At 50.2% G+C, this 23172-nt stretch overlaps 1 protein-coding gene and 1 long non-coding RNA gene across 4 annotated transcripts; one reads left to right on the top strand and one right to left on the bottom strand.

Annotated features, from left to right (window-relative positions):
- The first annotated feature begins 849 nt into the window (after positions 1–849).
- Positions 850–2354, top strand: LOC149995615 (uncharacterized). Of its 2 annotated transcripts, none has more exons than XR_016507672.1 (2): positions 850–992; positions 1992–2354. It is a non-coding gene; the product is annotated as an uncharacterized LOC149995615 (long non-coding RNA). The 2 variants fall into 2 exon arrangements; XR_016507671.1 differs by having other exon boundaries at positions 1882–2354.
- Positions 2355–7295: 4941 nt separating this feature from the next.
- On the bottom strand, positions 7296–19219 carry LOC149995614 (uncharacterized). 2 transcript variants are annotated; one of them, XM_090260338.1, is made up of 4 exons: positions 19184–19219; positions 16960–17028; positions 12299–12425; positions 7296–9099 (listed from the first exon to the last, which is right to left on the bottom strand). In XM_090260338.1, the coding sequence occupies exons 2-4, from the start codon at positions 17005–17007 to the stop codon at positions 7586–7588; spliced, it is 1689 nt and encodes a 562-aa protein (XP_090116464.1). In that variant the 5' UTR covers positions 17008–17028; positions 19184–19219; the 3' UTR covers positions 7296–7585. The 2 variants fall into 2 exon arrangements, with proteins under 2 accessions (XP_090116464.1, XP_090116463.1); XM_090260337.1 differs by lacking the exon at positions 19184–19219 and having other exon boundaries at positions 16960–17067.
- Positions 19220–23172: the final 3953 nt, after the last annotated feature.

Raw genomic sequence — 23172 nt, 5'->3', positions numbered from 1 at the left:
CTTTCTGACATTTCCTTCCTTCCTTTGGTTATAAGCGGAAACAAGGAATTGCTATTTGTGAGGTAGTTAGTATACGGGCTCAGGATCCTGGATCCCTGGGTGTGGAATTGGGGGATTCACTTAGTCTGTTCCTCAGTTTCCCTGTCTGCATATTGAGGCTGGTGAGGGTCCCTACCTCACAGTTACTGGGAGGCCTATAACAAGCCCAGAGCCATACCCTGAGCACCCCACACAGGCCCTCAACAACCCACCCCGTCAGCATGGGGCGGGGTCTCTGACCTCTTTCTCAGCCCCGCCCCTTGCGACCACCCACGCCCCACCCCCCCACGGCCAGGTGAGGCTCCGAGGGCAGGAAGCCCGTGGGCTGGGGCCGGCAGGCGGGCAGCTCCGCCAGGCCCCCTGTGCAGGAGGGCAGCCTGCCCCACGCTCTCGGAGGGTCCCCCCCACACACCGCACACACCGCAGCCACCCCCGCAGACAGAGGCGCGGGGCACACGCGGGGGGAGCCTCGGACAGGACAGACGCACCCGCACGCACAGACACACTCACCCCCAGACGCGGAAACAGGCGCCGAGGAGGAGACCAGACACGGTGGACGCCTGGATGGGGCCTCAGGCTCAGTCCCCGCGGACGGAAACGACGGCGGACGCGCTCACAGAGGGACCCGGGGAAACCAGACAGGAGCGGACACACGGACGCACACATACAGCCACGGCAGCACCTCCACACGCACGACCCGCGGGGATCCGCAGCCTCTCCACTACCGCGGCCGCCTGGTGCGCAGCCGGAGTCACAGCGCGGTTCCCTCCGGGAAATGACCGGCTCCCTCAGAGCGCACGGTCTGCCCTTCGCGGCTGGAGGAGCAGGAACGCTTCCCAGAATGCCGTGCGCCACCTCCCCTCAGAGCGAGCGCGGCCTAAGGTCCCGGAACCACAGCAGGGGCGGGAGCGGGCGCCTGTCCCAGAAGCCCCCGTGCGACCCTGGCCGAGAAGGTACCGAACAGAGTTTGTTGGGTATCAGGGGGAACGTTGCGCAAGGAACCGGGGTGCGAACGGAAGACTAGAGAACGGGATGGGAGGCAGGAGGGATCGGTTGGTCGGAGGATAAGGAGACTGCGGTGCAGAGATACGTGAAGGCGTCCGAGGTGCAGATCGAGGGGGAGGGATGGTAATCCCAGAAGAGGCGGGGCCTCGGTGGAGGCAGGAAAAGCTGCTGCAGCCCCTCAGCACACGTCCGGCATCCAGCACTGACCCTCATCGCCATGCTGACTGGCAATAGAGTTGTAAAGCGGAAGAGACGCAGGAAAACATGTATCAGCCCGTCCCGTTAGGTGCCAGCCCCTGTTCAGTGCACGTTAGTGTCACAGAACCAAAGTGGGGGATCCGCTTTCCGCGCTCACGTTCGGAAGCTCTACAGACACAGCCGGTGGGAAAAGAAAGAGGATTTTCGCTGAGATGCTCCTGCGTCGGGGATGATGGCAGACTCCTCTCAGAGCCCCTCGCTACGGAAACCCGAGGAAAAACCCAGCCAGGCCAGAAGTCAGTGTGCAGCTCCCCCGCTCCCGTATAAGGTGCTGTCCTCTGAGAGCCGCAGGCGGACGCGGAGCAGTCACCCAGGCCGCTCAGCTCGCTACCGGCAACTGGCTGCTTTCGGGCTCCCACCTGGGACGTGCAGGCCCCGTCGTCCGCCCGGCCGCTTCCAGGGCCACCAGGTCCAGCGCACTCACCGGGTAGTACTTTCGGAGGGTGGGCAAGAGGGCGTCTCTTCCTTTCCCTGACTTCGTAATAGTTTCAGGTGTGGGCGGGCTGAATGGCCCCTTAATTTCAGAATGTTCTGGGTGCTGCGGGAGTGTGCACCGCGACCAATGGATTTCTTTTACAGGTAATACTGACAGGCTGATCACCAGCACATCACCCCACGCCAAACTGCGCGGCTCCTTTATGACCTCTATGATGCAGGTGCCTTATTTCCTTGTTCCTATCCTCTATAAGGTACCAGAAGCCGGTAGGAAGGACTTCCCAGCAGGGAAATCTGCCTCCAGGATACGATGCTCCACCTGCCGCAGAGCTCTGTTACCCAGGCAACGCAATACCGCCCTCTACCTCATCAAAGCCAGTTCCATTAGAGATTTCCTCTGGTGGCCCCTTTGGTTCCTCTCCTCTCCTTGCTTCAGTGATCTGGCCATTAATATGCACAAACTCATTTGATCCACACAACCAAGCCAGTTCCGAGACGGCGGACAGTGACACAAAAGACGGGGTCACATGAGTGGGAAGTGGGTGAACTGGGGTGGGAAAGAGGTCTCTAGGCTGGGGCCCTCTTACAAATAAACCACAACGCCAAGTGCAAAAGCATTTGCTGAATGTCTCAATGACCACGAGAATGCCAACTGCAGCCGCCTTAGTCAGCAATTAATGACTGTTTTCTTCCTTTTTTAGTGTTCAGGATAGGATATGTTTATTGATTTTAGAGAGGAAGAGAAAGGGAAACATTGATGTGAGTAAAATCCATAGGTTGCTTGCCATAGGCACCTGTTTTGGAATCGAATCTAACACCTAGGTTATGTGCCTTGACCTGGATTGGAAAGGGCAATTTTGGTGCACAGGACGATGCTCCACCATTGAGCCAGCAGGTCAGGGCCAAACCTCATTTCAGATGGACCTGTACCTGGGTGTGACCTGGGCCGGCTGAGCTGTCCATGGAACTGAACACTTTCCCCATAGACCTGGCTTTGGTGCTGAGTCATTCCATCTGCATATATCACAGGAATGTCTGATACACATTCAGCATTGTAATTAGGGGAGGGGTAATGTTAACTGTGTTCATTGTGTGGAGCAGAACAACAAGAACCCCCATCGTTCCCGCAATTCCTGCAATAAGGCAGGGGACTGGGAATGGTGCCCAAGGAGATGGTGGCATAGTGTTTTTTAAAAAGATTTTATTTATTTTCAGACAGTGGGGAAGGGAGAAAGGGAAAGAAACATTATTGTGTGGTTGCCTCTCACACAACCCTGTGCGAGACTGGGAAACTTTTGCGCTGAGTAAAGATGGCAGCAGAAAGGTGGTTAGACACACTGCGGCACTGACATAAATGGCGAACACTGAAGGACCCACGGGAAAGGCTGGACACTCCACAGGCTTCCTGAGCATCGGGTATTTTGGGAAAGCTTCCGAAAGATAAGGCAAGCTCTCACACACTCTATCCCTCCTGCTCTGTAACAGGAACTTGGTAAGAAGTTACTCTCTTGCCTTGCAACTTGGTGTAAGCTCTCTCTCTCTCTGGGCTTTGGCACATTCTGGGCCTCTGGCACAGCTCCCCATATGGATCAGAGCACTCCTGGGATCAGGAGATGGAGGGCCGACCTAGGCTTAGACCCCACAACGATGGAAGCCCACTCCTGCAGACAGGGTCTCATGCAGGCACCTCTGCCTCCCTGGGATCCAGCATCTGGGACACCATGATCCAGTGTAGCACGGCACACGGTTTCTGGACTCCTATATGGAGCCTGAGCACAGACCGCACATCCTGAGAGCTGCTGCCAGATGAAACTGACTATGAAACCCACAAGTGCACATTCCAGTCAGGATGGAGATCTATTTGTATAACATGCTTAAGGACAGATGAGGCAGTGGGGAACTTCTGGGCATGGTTTTAGCTTGTAGTCTTGGGGAGCAAGGGAGGTTTTGGGTCTCGTGTGAGAAGGGCTCAGAGCAGGAGTGCCCTCAGCCCCTCAAAGGCTGCAACCCTATTAATAAAAAACTGTTGCCTTCAACACAAACAGTTGGGTCATGTGCATTAAAGGCACCAAGCAGCGGAAACCCAGTTTGCTCAGTTACAGCCGGTCCCAGGCCTTGTTGCAGGAACCACATGTGAGTTAGCTCAGTGAACCCGCACACCCCTATAGTGTGTATTTTCTTAATCTTACAGAGGAAGACATTGAGGCTCAGGAAATGACCGCACTGGTCAAAGCACAGAGCTGGGGTTTGAATAAGGCAGATGTGCCAGAGTTCCTGCTCCCAACCCGTTCCGATCAATCACTTGTTTGTTACTGATCTTGTCAGTGCATCAGGGAGTTTCTTTCCTTCATCACTTCTTCTTCTACCCTCTGCTTCTTCCCCTCCTGCTGTGCCCCGCCCACCAGGACCAAGCAAGGGGAGGTGGGTGTGACCTCTAAGTAACACAAAGAAACACAGATCTCTTCCCAATGAAGGCGAGTTAAGCCCCTCCCACCTTGCACCCTCCAGTGAGTCCCTTGGGCTGATTCACTTTCCTCAAGAATTTCCTTATGCAGAGTATTAGGGATTTGTGTCTTGGTATCCTCTGGAGAAATAAAAAATAATAAGGCTGTGAGTAGTAATTAATTACCCATTTATTAACAAACACTTTAGGTATTTGGTTGTAAACAGAGCACCATTTTCATATTAGTAATAACAATTGCTTTCATCATCAATAATAGTAAGTATACCATGAATTAAGTTGAGGGTCAGGCATAGATTGGATAATACTCCTGCCAGACTGAAGGTACTTTTTATTTTCACAATTCTAGGGCGCACGCAGTGGGTGAAGTATACACTGTGATCTGAGAGAGGACTGTTCTCCTGTTAACTGTAACAGCCCTATGGGGAGGGGGCCGTGGTGCAGGGTTTCTCCAGGGGGTGTCCTTCCAATATCTCTGAAACTTGAGTTCTGGGCCCAACTTTTTGTCTGACCATTCCCAAGCCAGGAATCCAGGGCTGAGAGGGAAATGTGGCCTCATAGCTGGGGCAGGCTTTGTAGTTTCCTGTGGTCACAAAACCACTCCCCCCAAATATTGACAGTCGTTTTGAAAGGACAGCTGCTACCTGTAGCTTTTGCACTTGACAACTGTTTAAAATAAACATGGGTATCTATTATTAAGATGTATTTAAATAAAATATTTGACTGTGAGAAACACTGGCAACTGAAGTCATCATTGTTACTTCATAACACTGAATAAATTTTTTCTTTATGACCACTTGGCAACTTCTGTTGCAGGAAAACTGTAGAGTGGATGTGGGGAAAACAAGGAAACCCAGATGGTCACAAGCTGACCTCTGACTAGACTTAGGCCTGTGTGACAATACGAGAATGTTTCCATGGAGCCCACCTTCGCTCCTTCCTATCTCCTCCCTCTCTTATTTACTCTGTAGGACACGGGGGCCAACAGACACCTAATGCGTTGTCCAAGCTCTTAGAACACTTTACTAAATCTCAGTGTGGAGCTACAGTGCCCCAGCCATGTCCCCAGACACTATATGTGTTGGGGGCCTTGCCCTCCATGCGGCCCTACAGATGACTTGGAAGCAGCTCGTGAGCATGGTGCATGGCGTGGCCTCTCCCCAGCGATGACGTTCCCGAGACCCATCTGGGAAGGACTTCTCTATAGTCCTACCTGTGGGCTCCAATGTCAAGTCTGGCGCAGGCTCAGGGGCTCAGAAACAACACCTTGGGTGTGGATTCTCAGATGCAACGCACCCACTGCTATGTGTGCATGCTCTTCTAGTGTTCATGTTAATGTTCCAGCTGAAGGCATTCCTGCACTTGCCACACACGTACGGCTTCTCTCCAGTGTGGATACTGTGATGGAGGGTAAGTAACAAGTGCCTAAAAAAGGTCTGTCCATGCTTGTTGAGGTCGTGATGCTGGTGGATCGTCAGTGACGAGCGTCTTGTAAAGTGCATCTGGCAGATGGAGTACTCCTAGGGCTTCTACAGGTTGTGCACATGCTCCTGGATAGTGAAGGTAAACTGCCAGATGACCTGCTTTCCACATATGTGCATGAGAAGCGCTTCTCCTCAGGGTCCATCCCCTGTAGCAGGATGAAGGCATCTTCTGGCTGAAGTCTTTTCCGCAGTCCCTGTACACATATGGCTTGTCCTAGGCATGCATACACTGGTGTATAGATGGTGAGGCATGAAGTTCAGTTGATCTGCTTCCAGCACAGAGCATGTGGGATGAAATTCTACCTGGAGTGCATCCTTAGAGCTTCTTCTCGGGTGAGTTAAGAGCCTTGCAGAACTCCACTCAGTCACATGGCTTCTTCATATGTGCTTTAATCTAGAGCAGTATGAAGTTCATGTTCTGGCAAAAGACTTTGCTGCAGTCTCTGCATGCAAACAGCATGTCCCTGGTGTGCACACACTGGTGGATGGGGAGTTTAGAAGGCCAGCCAAACTGCTTCCCACATATCTGTCCCAAGTAGGGCTTCTTCCTGGAGTGAATTAGTCGGTGGCTCTTAAGGGATGAGTTACAACTGAAAGCCTTTCCGTAGTCTTCACACATGTAAGGATTTTCCCTTGTGTACACGTTCTGGCGGATGGGGAGGCTCAAATGATAGTGGAACTGCTTCCCACACGTGGTGCACAAGAAACGCTTTTCCCTGATGTGTAACCTATGGTGCAGAACAAGATTGCCTTTCTAGCTGAAGCCTTTTCTGTAGTCCCTGTACACGATGGTTTCTCCCTGGTGTGCGTCCTCTTTTGTACGCTGAGACTCTTGTTCCATGTGAAGCCCTTTCCGAAATCCCCACGTGCATAAGGCTTCTCCGCAGTGTATTCTCTGAGGCTCCCCTTCCATGTGGAGGCCTTTCCACAGTCCCCACAGGTATAAATGCTTCTTGCCGCTGTGTATCTTTTTGTGTACGCCGAGGTAATCTTTCCAAACCGAGGCCTTGCCAAAGACCCTGCACATGTACCGTTTCTCCCCAGTGTGCAACCTCTCGTGTGCTTTTAGGTTCTTCTCTCTGAGGGCCTTTCCACAGACACCACATGCATAACGCTTGTCTGCAGCGTGTGTCTGCTGGTGAACAATGAGGCTGCTGTTCTCGTTGTAGGTTTTGCCAGTCCCTGTACATTATGGGTTCTCCCCAGTTTGCGTCCTCTGGTGCCTGATGAGGATCTTATTCTGTGTGAATGCCTTTCCGCAGTGTCTGTACGCGTAGTTTCTCTGGTGTGTGTCCTCTGGTGTATGATAAGGCTCTGGTTCTGTGTGTAGCCCTTGCCACAGTCCTGACACACCTATGGCTTCTCCCCAGTGTGTGCCCTCTACTGCAGGACAAGGTGCATGTTTTGGGTGAGGACCTTGCCTACAGTCTGGGCATGTGTATGGCTTCTCCCCAGTGCGTGTCCTCTGGTGCAGGATGAGGTTCTTGTTCTGGCTGAAAGATTTGCAACAGCTCTCACAAGTGTATGGCTTCTCCCCAGTGCGTGTCCTCTGGTGCAGGATGAGGTTTTTGTTCTGGCTGAGAGATTTGCAACAGTTCTCATAATTGTATGACTTCTCTCCAGTGTGCGTCTTCTGGTGCAGGATGAGTTTCTGGTTCTGGCTGAAGGCCTTGCCCCAGTCCTCACACATGTAAGGGTTTTCCAATGTGTTCATGTGCTGGTGGATGGGGAGGCTCCACTGATAGGTGACCTGCTTCCCACGTGTGGTGCACAAGAAAGGCTTCTCCCTCATGTGAAACCTCTGATGCAGAACAAGATTCCCTTTCTTGCTGAAGCGTTTTCTGTAATCCCTGTAAACGATGGTTGCTCCCTGGTGTGCGTCCTCTGCTGTACGCTGAGGCTCTCATTCCGTGTGAGGCCGCTTCTGGAATCCCCACATGCATAATGGTTTTCCACAGTGTGTCCTCTGGTGTGTGCTGAGGCTCCGTTTCCAGGTGAAGGTCACTCCACAGTCCCCACATGTGTAAGGCTTCTCTCCGCTGTGTGTCCTGTGGTGTATGCTGAGGTAATCTTTCCGGGCAAAGGTCTTGCCACAGTCCTCGCATGTGTACGGCTTTTCCCCACTGTGCGTCCTCCTGTGCAGGATGAGTTTCCTGTTCTGGCTGAAGGCCTTGCCACATTCCTTGCATGTGTACAGCTTCTCCCCGGTGTGCGTCCTCTGGTGCAGCATGAAGTCCCTGTTACGGCAGAAGGCCTTGCCACAGTCCTTGCATGTGTATGGCTTCTCTCCAGTGTGTGTCCTCCTGTGCTGTGTAAGATTCGCACTCTTACGGAAGGCCATGCCACAGTCCTCACATGTGTATGGCTTCTCCCCACTGTGTGTCCTCCTGTGCAAGATGAGGTTACTGCTCCGGCTGAAGGCCTTTCCACAGTCCTCGCAGATGTACGGCTTTTCCCCGGTATGCGTCCTCTGGTGTAGGATGAGATTCCCACTATGCCGGAAGGCCTTTCCACAGTCCTCGCAGGTGTATGGCTTCTCCCCAGTGTGCGTCCTGTGGTGATGGATGAAAGTCCCAATCTGCCGGAAGGTCTTGCCACAGTCCTCACATGTGTATGGCTTCTCCCCAGTGTGAGTCCTCTGGTGAACAATGAGGTACTTGTTCTGACTAAAGGTCTTGCCACAGTACTCGCAGATGTACGGTTTCTTCCCAGTGTGCATCCTCTGGTGCAGGATGACATTCCCACTCTGTGGGAAGGCCTTGCCACCGTCCTCACAAGTGTATGGCTTCACCCCACTGTGCATACTCTGGTGCAATGTCAGTGTATGGTTCTGGGTGAAGGCCTTGCCACTGTCCTGGCATGTGTATGGCTTTTCCCCGGTGTGCATGCGCTGGTGGACATTGAGGCCCGACAGCCAGGAAAACTTCTTTCCACACTTACTACAGGAGAAGAGCTTCTCCCCACTGTGGATTCTTTGGTGGTTCCTCAGGAATGAGTTATAGCCAAAATCCTTGCCGCAGTCCCCACACACATAGGACTTTGTCACTGAGAGATGTTTGGTAGGGGAACTGAGTCTTGAAGCACGTGAGTTCTTCCTTGGCATGGCGGACGGGTGTATCCCTAATCCTCTCCATCCTTCAGATCTAGGTTGCGTTGAGAAGGGGCTTTGCTGAGCAAATGCCTTAAATTCATGACTTCGAGGGACTAATGCTTGGGACGTGTCTAAATGCCACAGACAGGTCCCTGGTCTCCCCTGTCGACATCCCAGTGGGTCACTGTGTGTTTCCACTCCTTCATAGGCACAACCCCAGGTACTATCCCTCGTAGTTCCTTCTGCCACCATTGCACCACAGGGTATGTCTTCCAAAATGTCTTCCTGTGGGTCTGATTCTTTCAGGTCAGGTCTACTCTCCAAGTCTGAGGGGTTGGGGCGGGAAGAGAGGATGGCATACGTGCAGTTAACAACGCTGAGACATGACAAAGAACAGCCTGAGAGTAGGGAACAACCTGTCGTGGGGACCGCAGAAGGGAAGCAGTGAGCTGAAACAGTGAGGCTGAGGGAGGTGAGCAGAGAACAAGAAAGGTCCCCTTGGGAGTGGGTGCAAAGGCAGCCAGTGGAGCTCAGAGATGGGCATAGAGATATGTGGAGAGAAAGAGGAGAAAGGAGGGCTTGGAGGGCGGATGCAAGGCTCCCGCTAACCCAGAGAGTGTTCACCGCACCCGGCTCCTCACTTGCAGGCCTCATCCTAACTCTCCTATCTAGCTGTGCTTCTCAAACCACCCGCTTTTATTAAAAAGGATAAAATAACAAGCGACACTCATGTGGATGTGTTCATAGTCCTGTGTACCCAATCAACCTCTGCACAACTTACGCTGCTCAGGAGAGGCGTGGCCTTGACTGCTGACTCCTCACACTCCTCTTTGCACACTTGTCCTTCACTACTGACCACAGCAGCTCCAGTCCCTTCCTGTGTGTGTCCTGTGGGGTCCTCAATCTCTGTTTCCAGTTTGGGGCTGTCCTGAGTCTAGACATGGACCTCACAGTTCTACCCAATGATTAAAAACTGTGAAATCTTACACAATAATCTCATTGAAATAGTGAAGATCCTGCCATATGGAGCCCTCCTTCCAAGAAGGCAGTCGAAAAAGTGGAAATGGGAAACAGCAGTCTCCTTCCCCCATTGAACGCCACACTGGCCCCACAACACCCAAGTTTGAGACCAGTCCCCCAAATCACGGGACCCTGGAGTTCAGTCTCATCTGCTGACACCACCTAAATGGATTCCCTATCAGGACCTCCTGTCTGAGCTCTGCTGAGGAATGATCCAAGGACCATGAGGCTCCCGTCTTGGGCATCTCAAAGCTAATGCACTGCATGCAAGACCTGTGACTTTGGAACCTTTCCTCCCAAATAACAGAGTCCCATCAGAGATGTAGAAATGTAAGTCAGACACAAATGACCAACACCATATGATTCCACTTGTATGAGGTAAGTGGAATCATCAAATTGATAGACTGAAAGTAGGACCTGGGTGCCGGGATTCGAGTAGGGGGATGGGGATCTGCTGTTTAGAGGGGACAGATTGTCTGTCCATGGAGGATTATGAGTTCTGGAGGTGGATGGTGGTGACAGTTGAACTTAATGTGAATGTACTTCATGACATGGAACCGTACTCATGAACACAGTTCAATGGTCAATTTTATGTTCCATAAGTTTTGCGATCACTAAGAAAATGAAAAATTTAAATTAAAAAGTAAGATTTAGTAGTCATGCTTGACTTACCCCTTCCCAACTAACCTCACACAGTTAAGAAAGGTCACCTCATATGAAACCCCGTGAACTGCACCAGAACTACCCATCACCCCTTGTGCCAATGCAGAGCGCACTCTTACAATGCACAGTCCACTGAATGGGAAGAAAATGTCAGGTGTCAGACCAAACCTTCCAGCAGCACCCTCCTAGTGCATGGTGATCACAAACAATGTCTTCCTTTCCCGTGATTGCTTTCTGCCATCCACTATCACCCTTCTTTGTTTCCCTTTGATGTCCTTGTCCAAGCCCAGTGCTTCCAGCCTCAGGGCCTTGGCACTGCTGTTCCCCGGGCCTTCTCATGAGCAGTTATCCTGAGGCCCCAGTGAGCCTGTGTTCCCATAGAGAGGCCTTCTCTGTCCATCCTATGTTGGAAAGGAAACTCCCTCATGGAAGTCTCTTCCCTGCATCACTGTGATCCTGAAAAAAGTGATCCCAAGGGTAAGAAGTAAAAGAAAAAAACAAAACAAAACAGGAGTACGGGCTACATAATCCCATATATATAACCGTCTAGAAGAGGCAAACTAAATAACAGTGACATAAAGTAGACCACTGGTCACTAGGGGAATAAAGCTGTGTGACAGGAAAAACAAATTCTTGGGGTTACTGGACAACTCTGCTGCATCGCAATGAGTACTTCCCAGGTCAACATAAATGTCAAAATGCATCAAATTGTTCAAATCAAGTATGGGCAGTTAATTGTAGATCAATTAAACTTCCTGAAGTGCTTTAAAGAAATGGACCCATACTCTACCTCTGAAAGTTAGTGTTTTTCCTGAACAATATTGTCGCAGGACCTCCTTCTCTGTCAGTGACCACAAAAAGTGCTCATCTTTGGAGAACGTCGTATTTCCACTGAACTGATACACCCTGATACGTTCAGTCAGTCTGTAGATGAACGTGCAGGGCATTGCTCTTGCTTTTTCTTCCTCTGAAAATTCTGCACTTATTGGTAAATTATAAATGGATATATCCCAGAAATGGAATCGTTTATATTTGGTTGATAATACCAAACTGTCTGCCCAAAGAGCTGTACTTTATGCTCCTAAAATGAAGAGTCCCTTTCCTAGAACATCGTATCACAGGAAGCTGTTACTGTTTTCTTTTCCTAAATCCTCACCCAAAATACACTTAAGACAGGGAGAAAGGGAATGGGAACCAAGAGTGAGAGGGGGAGAAAGGGAGATGTTAGAGGGGCAAAATGGGGAAAGGAGGAGAGAGGGAAAGTGAGAGAGGCGCAGCGGTTAGAGAGGGAGGGGGAGAGGAGGAGAGAGAGAAACAATGATCAGTTGCCTCCCGTATGTGCCCTGCATGAGGATCAAACTCGAACCTAGGTATGTGCCCTGACAGTGAATTTAACTTGCAACTTTCGGGGGTACAGACAAAGTACAACTAACTGTGCCACGTCCAGCTGGGAATATTCTCCTATTAATGTCTGCGCACTTCATGGGTAAGAATTGTATTTCTGTAATTAAATTAGTACTTCTATGATTAGTGTTTTAAAAATCTTTAAGAAGTGTAACTATGCCCCTTTCTATACATATGAATAGTATACTCATAACCTTGGTCCATCTCTCAATCATTCACGTATTTTTCTCATTATTCTGAGGAGGTTTTTACATATTTACAATCCTCTAAATGTTACGCATGTGGTATATACTCTTCCCCACTTCATTACCTATGTGGTTTATTTTTAGCCTCGAGTATCCTGAGCACTACCTCGTCAGATTTGTGCATGTTTTTTATTTTTGTATCATCCTAAAGTGATGGACAGGTGGTCTGTAACATGGCGAAGATGCCCCTTACCCAGTGAGACCAGGTTCCAGTAGGTCTCCATCATCACATCTCTGTACAGGTCCTTCTGTGCAGGCTTCAGCTGCTGCCACTCCTCCTGGGTGAAATCCACCATCACATCCCTGAACGTCACCGAGCCCTGTGAGAAGAAGCGCACACCAGTCACCGCAGGGACTCCTCACAGGGGTTGGGCGACATAGCCAGAAGAGCCGAAAAGATCAGGAAGGCACACAGGATGCATATGACGTGGTGTTTGCAGGGTGCAGAGCTTTGAAGGACCTGACCACGCTGTGTCTTCGGTTTCTAAGTGAACTGGATTGTCCTCGGATGGACAAATAAACTATGGGGCTGTTGACCAGGAAGCCCAACAACTCCATTAAACAATGGGTAAGGGCCTGAATAGACAATTATCCAAAAAGGAAACACACATGGCCAACAGAAAAATGAAAAATACTCAAATGTCACTAATCATGAGAGGGCTCCAAGTTGATACTCAATGAAATATGACCTCATACTTGTCAGACAAAAACCCGTATACGGGACTCAATCTGCTCAATGCCATCATGAGAAGTACATTAACTTTGGCATCTCAAGGAGTGTCCGGAAAGCTGGAAGGTGTGGTCTGTGGTGGGGGCCTTGGAGGGACATTACAGGTAGGGACAGGATGGTCAAGATCTGAGGCTTATACAGCAGTGTGAAGCACTTAGGATGCAGACACTGTGACCCTGTGCCTGATGAAGTGGGCCAGGACTCTGTGGACAAAGACATGATGACAATGATGTTACTACAGCAGTAATGACACCTGTCACTCAATAGGCAGTTGCTCTGTTCAGGGTTTTAGTGTAAGCCACGTTGCTTGTTGAGATTTGTGTTGACTTCCTGTGCCAAAGTGCTAACCTCTAATATCTCGGGATGGGTCCTAATTTGGAAACAAGGTCATTGCAGGTGTACAGAGTGAAGATGAGGTGACACTGGTAAAGTGTGGCCTTTAAGGCAATAGGACTGATGTTCCTATAATGGGGGGAAATTTTTGCACAGAAACACACACTCAGGTATATATCATGTGAGGACAGGAGTTATGGTTCCACAAGCCACTGAACCAGCAGAGGCTGCGTCACATGGCTGGAACAGACCCTTCCTAGGTGTCTCAGAGGCTGCAATGCCCTGCTGACACCTTCAGTTCCAACTTCCAGGTCCCAGAACTGTGGCAAATTGATTCCTATAGTTCAAGCCTCCCCGTCTGTGGCGCCAGAGCAGAGGAACATATCTGTCGTTGACCATGAACCACGCACAGCTCACCTTCCTGGAAAGGAGGCCTCAATTACTGGCCTTCTCTCTGGGTTTTGAGTGCCCGCTAGAGACTCTGGACTCACGCTGGCCTCCTCTGTCCTAAGGCCATCACCACGTGATGATGGTGCAGTCCAGGGCAGTCGGTGGTTAATATCTGTGCCTAGAGCCATCCCCATCTACTCCTCGAAACTGACTACCTTTCAGAGCTTGTTTGATATACAGATCTCCTAAAAACAACATCCCCTGGTACCTGTTATGAGGGTAAATGAGGTCACACATGTGTGATTCCACAGTGTTGTATGGCTGTTGGAAGCTCCCAGTAATGGCAACTACTGCTCTTCTTTTCGTTTTAACTGAACATTTCATATACATGTTCTATAGGCTTTTAATCCTCAACACTAATTTCATATTATTATTATTTGATGCTATGTCCCACTCAAGGTAGGGGAAGCCCAGGTAATAATTTCTTTCTTTTTTTTATGTTCTGAAGGCATATTTCTTCATTTGAGAGAGAGGAAGGAGAGAAACTTCAACCTATTGCCTCTGGAACCCACTCTGAGGTAAGATTTGAACTTGCAACCTTTTGGTATATGAGATGCTGCTACAACAACCTAGCAACCCAGCCAGGGGAGGTTCTATTTTTAGAAAAATCAGAAAGTAATTGCCCTAAGAGAGTAACAAAAAAAAATCAAACCCTTTTATCCCAAGCACATGAAAATGACAAGCATCGGAAAATCCTAAGCAATATTAGTAAAGCAGGAAACTGAAGCAACCATAACACAGAAGGTAAAAGTGAAGACATCGTCGTGCAGCTGCCTTAGAAAAAAATTGGATCACATCTTAAATGGTTTGATATACTGTTATGAAAGAAAACATAAATTCTTCCACTGCACTCAAGAGAAATGAAAAGATCAAACACAAAACGGTCCTTGAATGTTCACAGCAGTATTATCAATGTCAACCAGAGTAGAAACAACCCAAATGTACATCACATAGTCTACTTATATTAAGGAATAGTATAGAATCCTGAAAAAGGACACCTGTTATCACAGATGTACAACAAAAACATGAAGCTCAGTGCAAACAGCCAGACACAAAAGCCAAATATTGGATTACATTATTTGAAAATGTTCTACCATGGAACATTGCTCAGTTGGTTGTAGCACTGTCTGTACACGCAAAGGATGAAGAAGCAGTCCCAACTAAGGCACATGTGGGGAGCAACAGATCGAAGTTTCTCTCTCGTTCTTTCTCGCTTTCACTCGCTCACAAAATAAATAATCTTAAAAATAATATAAGCCATCAGATTAATGTAGACCAGCAAAGCATATAATAATTTGCTATTAGGAACTGTTTTGTATGGTTTCAGTAAATGCAGCCCAGCCGCAAACTAGGCGACCCCTGTCTCCTACCCCCCGGAGGCCTATAAGACTTGATGGGAAAACCGGGAAGGGAGAGGCAGACATGACTTGAAGGCCACTCAGGAAGTTCCCATTGAAACTGGATTTGAATAATGTATATCATGCTTTAGAGCTTGCTCTGCTTTTCTTATCTCTAAGTTAGCTATAAACAGAGTGTCCTAAAAATGTATGAAGCCTTGCACCTGATGTCAGTACTGCGTCAGGATATTTAACAGACCCTGACAGTGGTCACTGTGTTCTTCACATTGATATCTGTAATCAGTAACTGTCAACTGTAACCCAAGTGTCTGAAAGCTTATTGATGATTCACAAGTCTTGACCTTCTATCTCCCAAATCCTGTCCTCGATAAAAGGGACCAGGAGAAAATATTTAACGCCCTTCTCCACTAGAGAGATTTGCCATTTTTCCTCCTTTTAGAAAAAAGACAGTGTCCTGGATAATTTTGTTCTCCTCTGTGACCCCGAGACCTTGCAGGACAGCGAGTTTCCAGTGACCCAGAGCGGTGGAGGCAGAGAGCCTTAATTTGCCACCCTGCCCAATTGGCAAATAAACATTTCCTAAAACTCAAACCTCACAAATACCACAAATGATTCTACTCAGAAAGAGATGTGACATCAGCTGTCTCCTACCACAAGGTTAGTTTAACCCACTTGTTATACATATTGATACATAATAAGAAAGGAACAACCGCCAAAGTGAACGAGTGGTAGCCCCTGCCATACTGTGGTGAGAAAATAAACTGTTCCAGCCCGTAACTATAGGGACTTCTGAAAGACCTTTAAAATACCCACCCCAGCAAAAGTTGTACTGGATCAGTGAAGTGAATTCCATGTGAACCGAAGGGTCACTGTTCGATTCCCAGTCACAGCACATGCCTGTGTTGTTGGCCAGTTCCCCAGTTGAGGGCATGCAAGAGGCAACCCATTGATGTTTCTTTCACACATTGTTTTGTCTTATCCTCTTCTTTTTCCCTCCCTTCACCTCTGTCTAAAATATTTAAAAAATCATTACACAGATGATCCACCTGTCATTATAAAAAACGTAAAAAAAGAAAAAGGAAAAAAAAATCATACAAACTGGAGGGGAAGGTTTATTCCTTGCCCTACCTAGGAGTCTCAGTTGTTTGAAGGATTATGCCGTAAATAAAATAGTTATTTATTTGATCTAGTGTGGGGGCGTGCGCAAAGGCAACCGATCAATGTTTCTCTCTTACATCTGTGTTTTTCTCCCTTCCTCTCTGGGTAAAACTCAATGAACATAACCTCTGCTAAGGAAAAACATGAAAACATTTATGCACGGACATATGTAATTTATTGATTTGAGAAAGAGAAAGGAATATTCTTTCACTTATTGATGAATTCATTGATTTCTTCTCCTATGTGCTCTGACCAGGGATCAAACCCTCAGCCTTGGCTTAGTAAGATGATGCTTTAACCTACTGAGAAAGATATATATATATGTTTATGATAACGAATTTCTTGAATACGAGGAAATTTACAGAATACCAAACATAGCTACCCGCTAAATATTCATAAAACTTCAAGGTGACAGCTGCAAATGTTCACAGATCCCTCCCCACGGCCATCCTCTGATTGTCCACTGGGCATTTAGTACTGTCTGCCCATTACTCAAGGTTGTCTATCCAGCAGGTCCGGTCCAAGGCCTCTTTCACACTAGGTGGAACAGGTTTCACATGTTACTTCTAGGTGAGTCTACTAATATCTCCACAGAGCCCCAGCGTAGGATATGTCACTCCTGAGCTAATGTGTCCCATGTGGTTGAGAAAAGTCCGTATCAGCACAGTAACCTACCTTGTTATGGTAGACACATTTCCTGGACAAAGGGCCTGAGGCCTGGGCTCTGGGCCTGTGGCCAGGTGTGGGGCTCACATGTGCCAGAGAGTCCTTCCTGCCTCGAAGACTGAGGCTAGGAGTGATCTGGGAAAGGGTGACATGACTCACCTGGGCCTTCAGGATCAGCGGCTGGGTGACCATCCTTCCAGTGCCCATGGTGACTGGAGGATGGGCAGGCTGTGCAAAGGGGGAGAAAGACTAAGGCACAGGAAGAAATCAGGTTGAAGTTTGCCTTACAATGCAGACAGTACAGACAGAGACACCTTGGAGACAGGCAGACAGGGACATGTACACAGGTTAAAGGTGAATGCGTGTGTGTGTGTGTGGGAAGCTATGGCATCCAAAGCCTTGAAAAATTATCTTAATTAATATTCATGACACTGTACAGGATGGGAACTATTTCCACTCACTCCATTTCACAGATGAGGAAACTGAGGCCCAAAGACATAAGGCACACACAGAAGACAAAGATGGCATTAGGGCTGGGCTGACTTCATCTGGGTCCAACGGCTCAGTGCACCTGTCACACCAATACAGTGCACTTCCCCAACACACACAGACATGCGCACACTGCTAGTTCCATAGCCTGAAGGAACGGTACCCAGTGACAGTCAGTGGGTCTGACTATTGAACCCAGGACCCATAAGACACTGTAGCGCCGCCTCCACCTTGAGCATCTACGATAGATTTCATGGGGTTCCTGTGAGGCTCAATCATCAGCAGGGCGCCTGGTGCCATGAGGCACACAGTAAGAACTCAGTCCACCCCTGGTCAGTGGCTCAGTTGGTTGGAGCGTTGTCTGGAACACAAAAGAGTCAGGTACAATGCGTGGTTCCTGGCCAGGGCCTAGGTTGCCGGATTCATCACCTAGCCCAAGTCGGAGTGTGAGGGAAGCAAATAACTGATGTTTCTCTTTCTCTCTTCTCTATCTAAAGTCAATAAACCTATGAACGATGTTCACCTTAACACTGTATCGCTAAAGCAAATAACAACCAATCAACCAACCAAAAACCAATTCCTGTATAGGACAGAAGGCCAGGCACCCAGCCTGAAATCCCAGAATACCTCCAGGAAAAAGGAGCGAAGTTATGTCCCTGGGTGAGGTGACCTTATTTCTTTAACAGAACTTAATTTTGACAAAGATATTCATTCTGGATGTGTGGCCTATCCCTGCACTGCAAGGCTAACAACATGGGCTACTTTAACTATGAGAGGGCACCAGAGCCGACTTACCTAGGAGGCACGCGCAGTGGTCCAAGGGACCCTGACACCTGTATGGGCCCCTGAAATTATCATCATTAATTTCAAAATTACTAGAGAAAAAGGAAATTTAGTCCATTGTGGGCTACAGTTCTCCTTATAGCAGTGTAATCACAACGCTAATTTTTACTTCAGTTAAAGGAAGCCAGTAAGTCACAGTGGCCCTGGAAGTGGTATGTGCACAAGGCTGGTGAGAGCTGACCCAGTGTAGCCTCAGAGCCTGGGGTGGTGGCAGCTCCTGTTTCTCCCTCCTCTGCCCACAGTTTCTGACATTTCCTTCCTTCCTTCCTTTGGTTCTAAGGAGAAACAAGGATTTGCCACCTGTGAGATGGTTAGTGTAGGGGCTCTAGAAACTGATGCCTCAATATGCAGCTGTGGGATTTACTGAGTCTCTGAGCCTCAGTTTCCCCATCTCCATATTGGGGATAATGAGCGTCCTTACCTCAGTTACTGGGAGGTCTATAAAATGTCCAGAGCCATACACTGAGCACCCCACACACTCCATGTAATATCCACCCCGGTCAGCATGGCGCGGGGGTCTCTGACCTCTTTCTCAGCCCCGCCCCTTGCCACCACCCACGCCCTGTCACCCTCGGGCCAGGTGAGGCTCTCAGGGCAGGAAGCCCGTGGGCAGGGACCGGCAGGCTGGCAGCTCTGCCAGGCCCCTTGTGCAGGAGGGCAGCCTTCCCCACGCTCTCGGGAGTTCTCCCCACACGCACCGCACACACGGCAGCCACCCCCGCAGACAGAGGCGGAGGTGCACACGCGGGGGGAACCTCGGACAGGACAGACGCACCCGCACGCACAGACACACTCACCCCCAGGCGCGCAGACAAGCGCGGAGGAGGAGACCAGACACGGCGGACGCCTGGATGGGGCCTCAGGCTCAGTCCCCGCGGACGGAAACGACGGCGGAAACGATCACAGACGTAGGCACAGAGGGACCTGGAGGGACCTGAGGAAGCGGCTACAGGGACAAACAGACACACAAACACACACACGGCAGCACCAGCACGCGCAGGACCCGCGGGGATCCGCAGCCTCTCCACTACCGCGTCTGCGTTGTGCGCACCCGCAGTCACAGCGCGGCTCCTTCAGGGAAATGACCTGCTCCCTCAGAGCGCACGGGATGCCCTTCGCGGCTGGAGGAGCAGGAACGCTTCCCAGAATGCCGTGCGCCGCCTCCCCTCAGAGCGAGCGCGGCCTACGGTACCGGAACCACAGCAGAGGGCGGGAGCGGGCGCCTGTCCCAGAAGCCCCCGCACCATCCTGGCCAATAAGGTTTCCAGGGCGGGGTTTGTTGGGTATCAGGGGTCACGTTGCGTTAGGAAGTGGGGTGCGGACAAGAGACCAGAGAGCGAAATTGGGGTTAGGGTGGCGCTTTGGTCAGAAGGTGAGAGGACTGCGGTGCAGGGAGACGTGAAGGCGGCCCCGGAGCAGAGCGAGGGTGAGGGGAATCCCAGAGGAGGCGGGGCCTCGGTGGAGGCGCGAAAAGACGATGCGGCCCGTCAGCACAGATCCGGCGTCCAGCAGGAATCCTCATCGCCATGCTGACTGGCAATTGAGTTGTAAAGCGGAAGAGGGCCAAGAAAACAACTGTAGCCCGTCCCGTTAGGTGCCAGCCCCTGTTCAGTGCACGTTATCGTTACAGAACCAAAGTGGGGATCCGCTTCCCGCGCGCGCACATTAGGAAGCTCCAGAGACACAGCCGGTGGGAAACGAAAGAGGGTTTTCGCTGAGATGCTCCTGCGTCGGGGATGATGGCAGACTCCTCTCAGAGCCCCCCGCTACGGAAACCTGAGGAAAAACCTAGCCAGGCCAGAAGTCAGTGTGCAGAACCCCCGCTCCCATATAAGGTGCTGTCCTCTGGGAGCCGCAGGCGGCCGCGGAGCAGTCACCCAGGCAGCTCAGCTCGCTCCCGGCAACTGGCCGCTTTCGGGTTCCCGCCTGGGACGTGCAGGCTCCGTCGTCCGCCGGGCTGCTTCCAGGGCCACAAGGTCCAACGAACTCACCGGGTAGTATTTTCGATGGGAGGGCAAGAGGGCGTCTCTTCCTTTCCCTGACTTCATATTACTTTCAGGTGCAGGGCGGGCTGAATGCCCCGTTAATTTCCCAGCGTTCTCAGTGCTGCAGGAGGGTCCACCGGGACCAATCGATTCCTTTCCCAGGGAAGACTGACAAGCAGGTCATCAGCACCTCACCCCACTCCCAATCCCGCGTCTCCATTATGTCCTCTACGATGCAGCTGCCTTATTTCCTTGATCCTACCCCCTATCGACCCTGGCTGGTTTGGCTCAGTGGATTGAGCGTCGGCCTGCGAGCTAAGTGTCGCTGGTTCGATCTTCCAGTCAGGGCACATCAGAGAAGGAAAACTCTGACTCCAAAAAACCTCCGCTGCCTTGCGGCATACCCCTTCAGGGGAAAGGCTAAGGGAGTAAACCCCGACAGAAAATCCGGAGCCGGAGTCCCTAAGGCGGTTTGACGTTGTAGTCAACACCGGCAACTCCTGCGGCGCACCTGAAGTCAAGCTGTATTGACTCCGTCTTTCCCTTGGATCCTTCAGCTGCGAAGAGAGGGGGGGTCTGCTGCATGGGCAACAGCAGACCCTCCATATCACCCTGCCCAGGCTCTGTAGCTTCAGCTCCACTGGAGAGGACACTCCAGCGTCATCGTAAGATATCGATTCAACACAGGAGGAGACAGATACCGTGTCACTCCCGAGTCGGACTGCACAACCATTCTCGGCGGTGCAGATAGACTCTTAAGAAGCTACACCATCGTCTCTCGAGACGGACGGCTGCCGACGACGACCCCCTATCAGAAGCCGGTAGGAAGGATTTTCCCCGCTCCAATCACCTTGATAGCGTAGCAGGCGCTCAGGGCAATACTTCCTATTGCCACTGCCTTTCCCAGCAGGGAAATCCGCCTCCAGGATACGATGCTCCACCTGTAGGCAGTCTCCGTTACCCAGGCAACGCGGTGCCGCCCTCTGCCTCATCAAACCAAGACCATTAGAGATTTCCTTTGGTGGCCCCTTAGGTTCCTCTCCTCTTCTTGCTTCAGTGGTCCGGCCAGGCATCAGTATCATTAATATGCGCAAACACATTTTATCCTCACAATCAAGCCACTTCCGAGACGACGGACAGTGACACAAAAGACGGGGTCACATAAGAGCGAAGTGGGAGAACGGGTGGGAAAGAGGCCTCTAGGCTGGGATCCTCTTTCACCATAAACCACAACGCCAAGTGCAAAAGCATTTGCTGAATGTCTCAATGACCACAAGAATGACAACTGCAGCCGCCTTAGGGGGCAATTAATGACTATGTTTTCCATCTTTTTTAATTCTCAGGATAGGATATGTTCATTTATTTTAGAGAAAAAGGAAGGGGAAAAGAAACACTAATGTGAGAATATCCATCAGTGCACCCCTTTTGGAATCAATTCTGACACCTAGGTTATGTACCCGGACCTGGATTGGAAACAGCAGTTTTGGTGCACAGGATGATGCTCCACCATTGAGCCACCAGGTCAGGGCCAAACCCCCTTCCAGATAGACCGGTTCCTGGGTGTGACAGGGGCCTCTTGAGCTTTCCATGGTACTGAACGCTTTCCCCATAGACCTGCCTTTGGTGCTGAGTCATACCATCTGTATATATCACAGGAATGTCTGATACAACTTGGCATTCTAATTAGGGGAGGGGGAACGTTAACCATGTCCATTCTATGGAGAAGAACAACAAGAACTCCCAACACTCCCACAATTCCTGCAAAAAGGCAGGGGATCGGGAATGGTGCCTAAGGAGACGGTGGCATAGCAGGGTTTTTTTGGTTTTTTTTTTTAAACATTTTATTTATTTTCACACAGCGGGGAAGGGAGAAAGAAAGGGAGAGAAACATTGTGTGGTTGCCTCTCACATATCCCTGTGCGAGACTGGGAAACTTTTGCGCTGACCATAGATGGTCACGAAGGTGGTCAGACACAGGGGGGCTGACAAAAGTGGCAAACTTGAGGCACCCACAGGAAGTCTGGACACTCCCACCGGCTTCCTGAGCACCAGGGATTTCACGAAAGGGTCCGAAAGTTAAGGCAAGCTCTATCATGTTCACTCTCCCTCCTGCTCAGTGTATAGGAACTTGATAAGAAGTTACTCTCTTGTCTTGCAGCTTAGTGCAAGCTCTCTCTCTGAGCGTTGGCACATTCTGGCCTCCTGTCCTGTTCCCCATATGGATGGGAGCACTCCTGGGACCAGGAGATGGCAGACCACCTTGGCTTAGGCTCCACATGGATGTAAGCCCACTCCTGCAGACAGGGTCTCTCATACAGGCACCTCTGCCTCCCTGGGATTCAGCATCTGCGACACCATGATCCGATGTAGCATGGCACTCGGTTTCCGGACTCCTATATGGAGCCTGAGAGCACACACCCTAGATCCTGAGAGCTGCAGCCATATAATGCTGATTACAAAACCCACAAGTGCACATTCCAGTCAGAATGGAGATCTATTTGCGTGACGGGCTTAAGGACAGATGAGGAAATGGGGAACTTCTGGGCATGGTTTTACGTTGTAGTCTTCTGGGGAGGAAGGGACAGTTTGGATCTCATGTGAGAAAGGCTCAGAGCAGGAATGCTCAGCCCCTTGAAGGATGCAACCCTGTAAAAAAAAAAACTGTCGCCTTCAACAGAAACAGTTGGGTCATGTGCATTAAAGGCAACAAGCAGCGGAAACCGAGTTTTCTCTGTTACAGCGGGTCCAGGACCTGTTGTAGGAACCGTATGTGACTTAGATCCCTGAACCGACACACCACTATAGTGTGTATTTCCTTAATCTCCATACAGAGGAAGACACCGAGGCTCAGGAAATGACTGCACTGGTCAAAGCACAGAGCTGGGTTTTGATTAAGGCACAACTGCCAGAGTTCCTGCTCCCAACGCATTCCTATTAGTCACTTGTTACTGATCTTGTCATCACCTCTAGGAGATTCTTTCCTCCTCTTCATCACCTCTTCCTCCTTCTACCCTGTCTCTTTCCTCCTTGGCTTCTTCCCCTCCTGCTCTGCCCC

The sequence above is a fragment of the Furipterus horrens genome, unplaced genomic scaffold, assembly GCF_987537825.1.
Source record: "Furipterus horrens unplaced genomic scaffold, mFurHor1.1.pri manual_scaffold_13, whole genome shotgun sequence".
Classification (NCBI taxonomy): domain Eukaryota; kingdom Metazoa; phylum Chordata; class Mammalia; order Chiroptera; family Furipteridae; genus Furipterus; species Furipterus horrens.
This window is presented reverse-complemented; position numbering and strand designations above follow the sequence as displayed.

What these genes read in the sequence shown, in the direction of transcription:
- LOC149995614 (XM_090260338.1), bottom strand. Translation starts at nt 17,007, where the DNA reads ATGGGCACTGGAAGGATGGTCACCCAGCCGCTGATCCTGAAGGCCCAG. An exon ending in CGCTGATCCTGAAGGCCCAG is followed by an intron (nt 12,426 to 16,959) that starts GTGAGTCATGTC and finishes TTCTTCTCACAG; the next exon opens with GGCTCGGTGACGTTCAGGGA. An exon ending in CTGGAACCTGGTCTCACTGG is followed by an intron (nt 9,100 to 12,298) that starts GTAAGGGGCATC and finishes CCAACCCCTCAG; the next exon opens with ACTTGGAGAGTAGACCTGAC.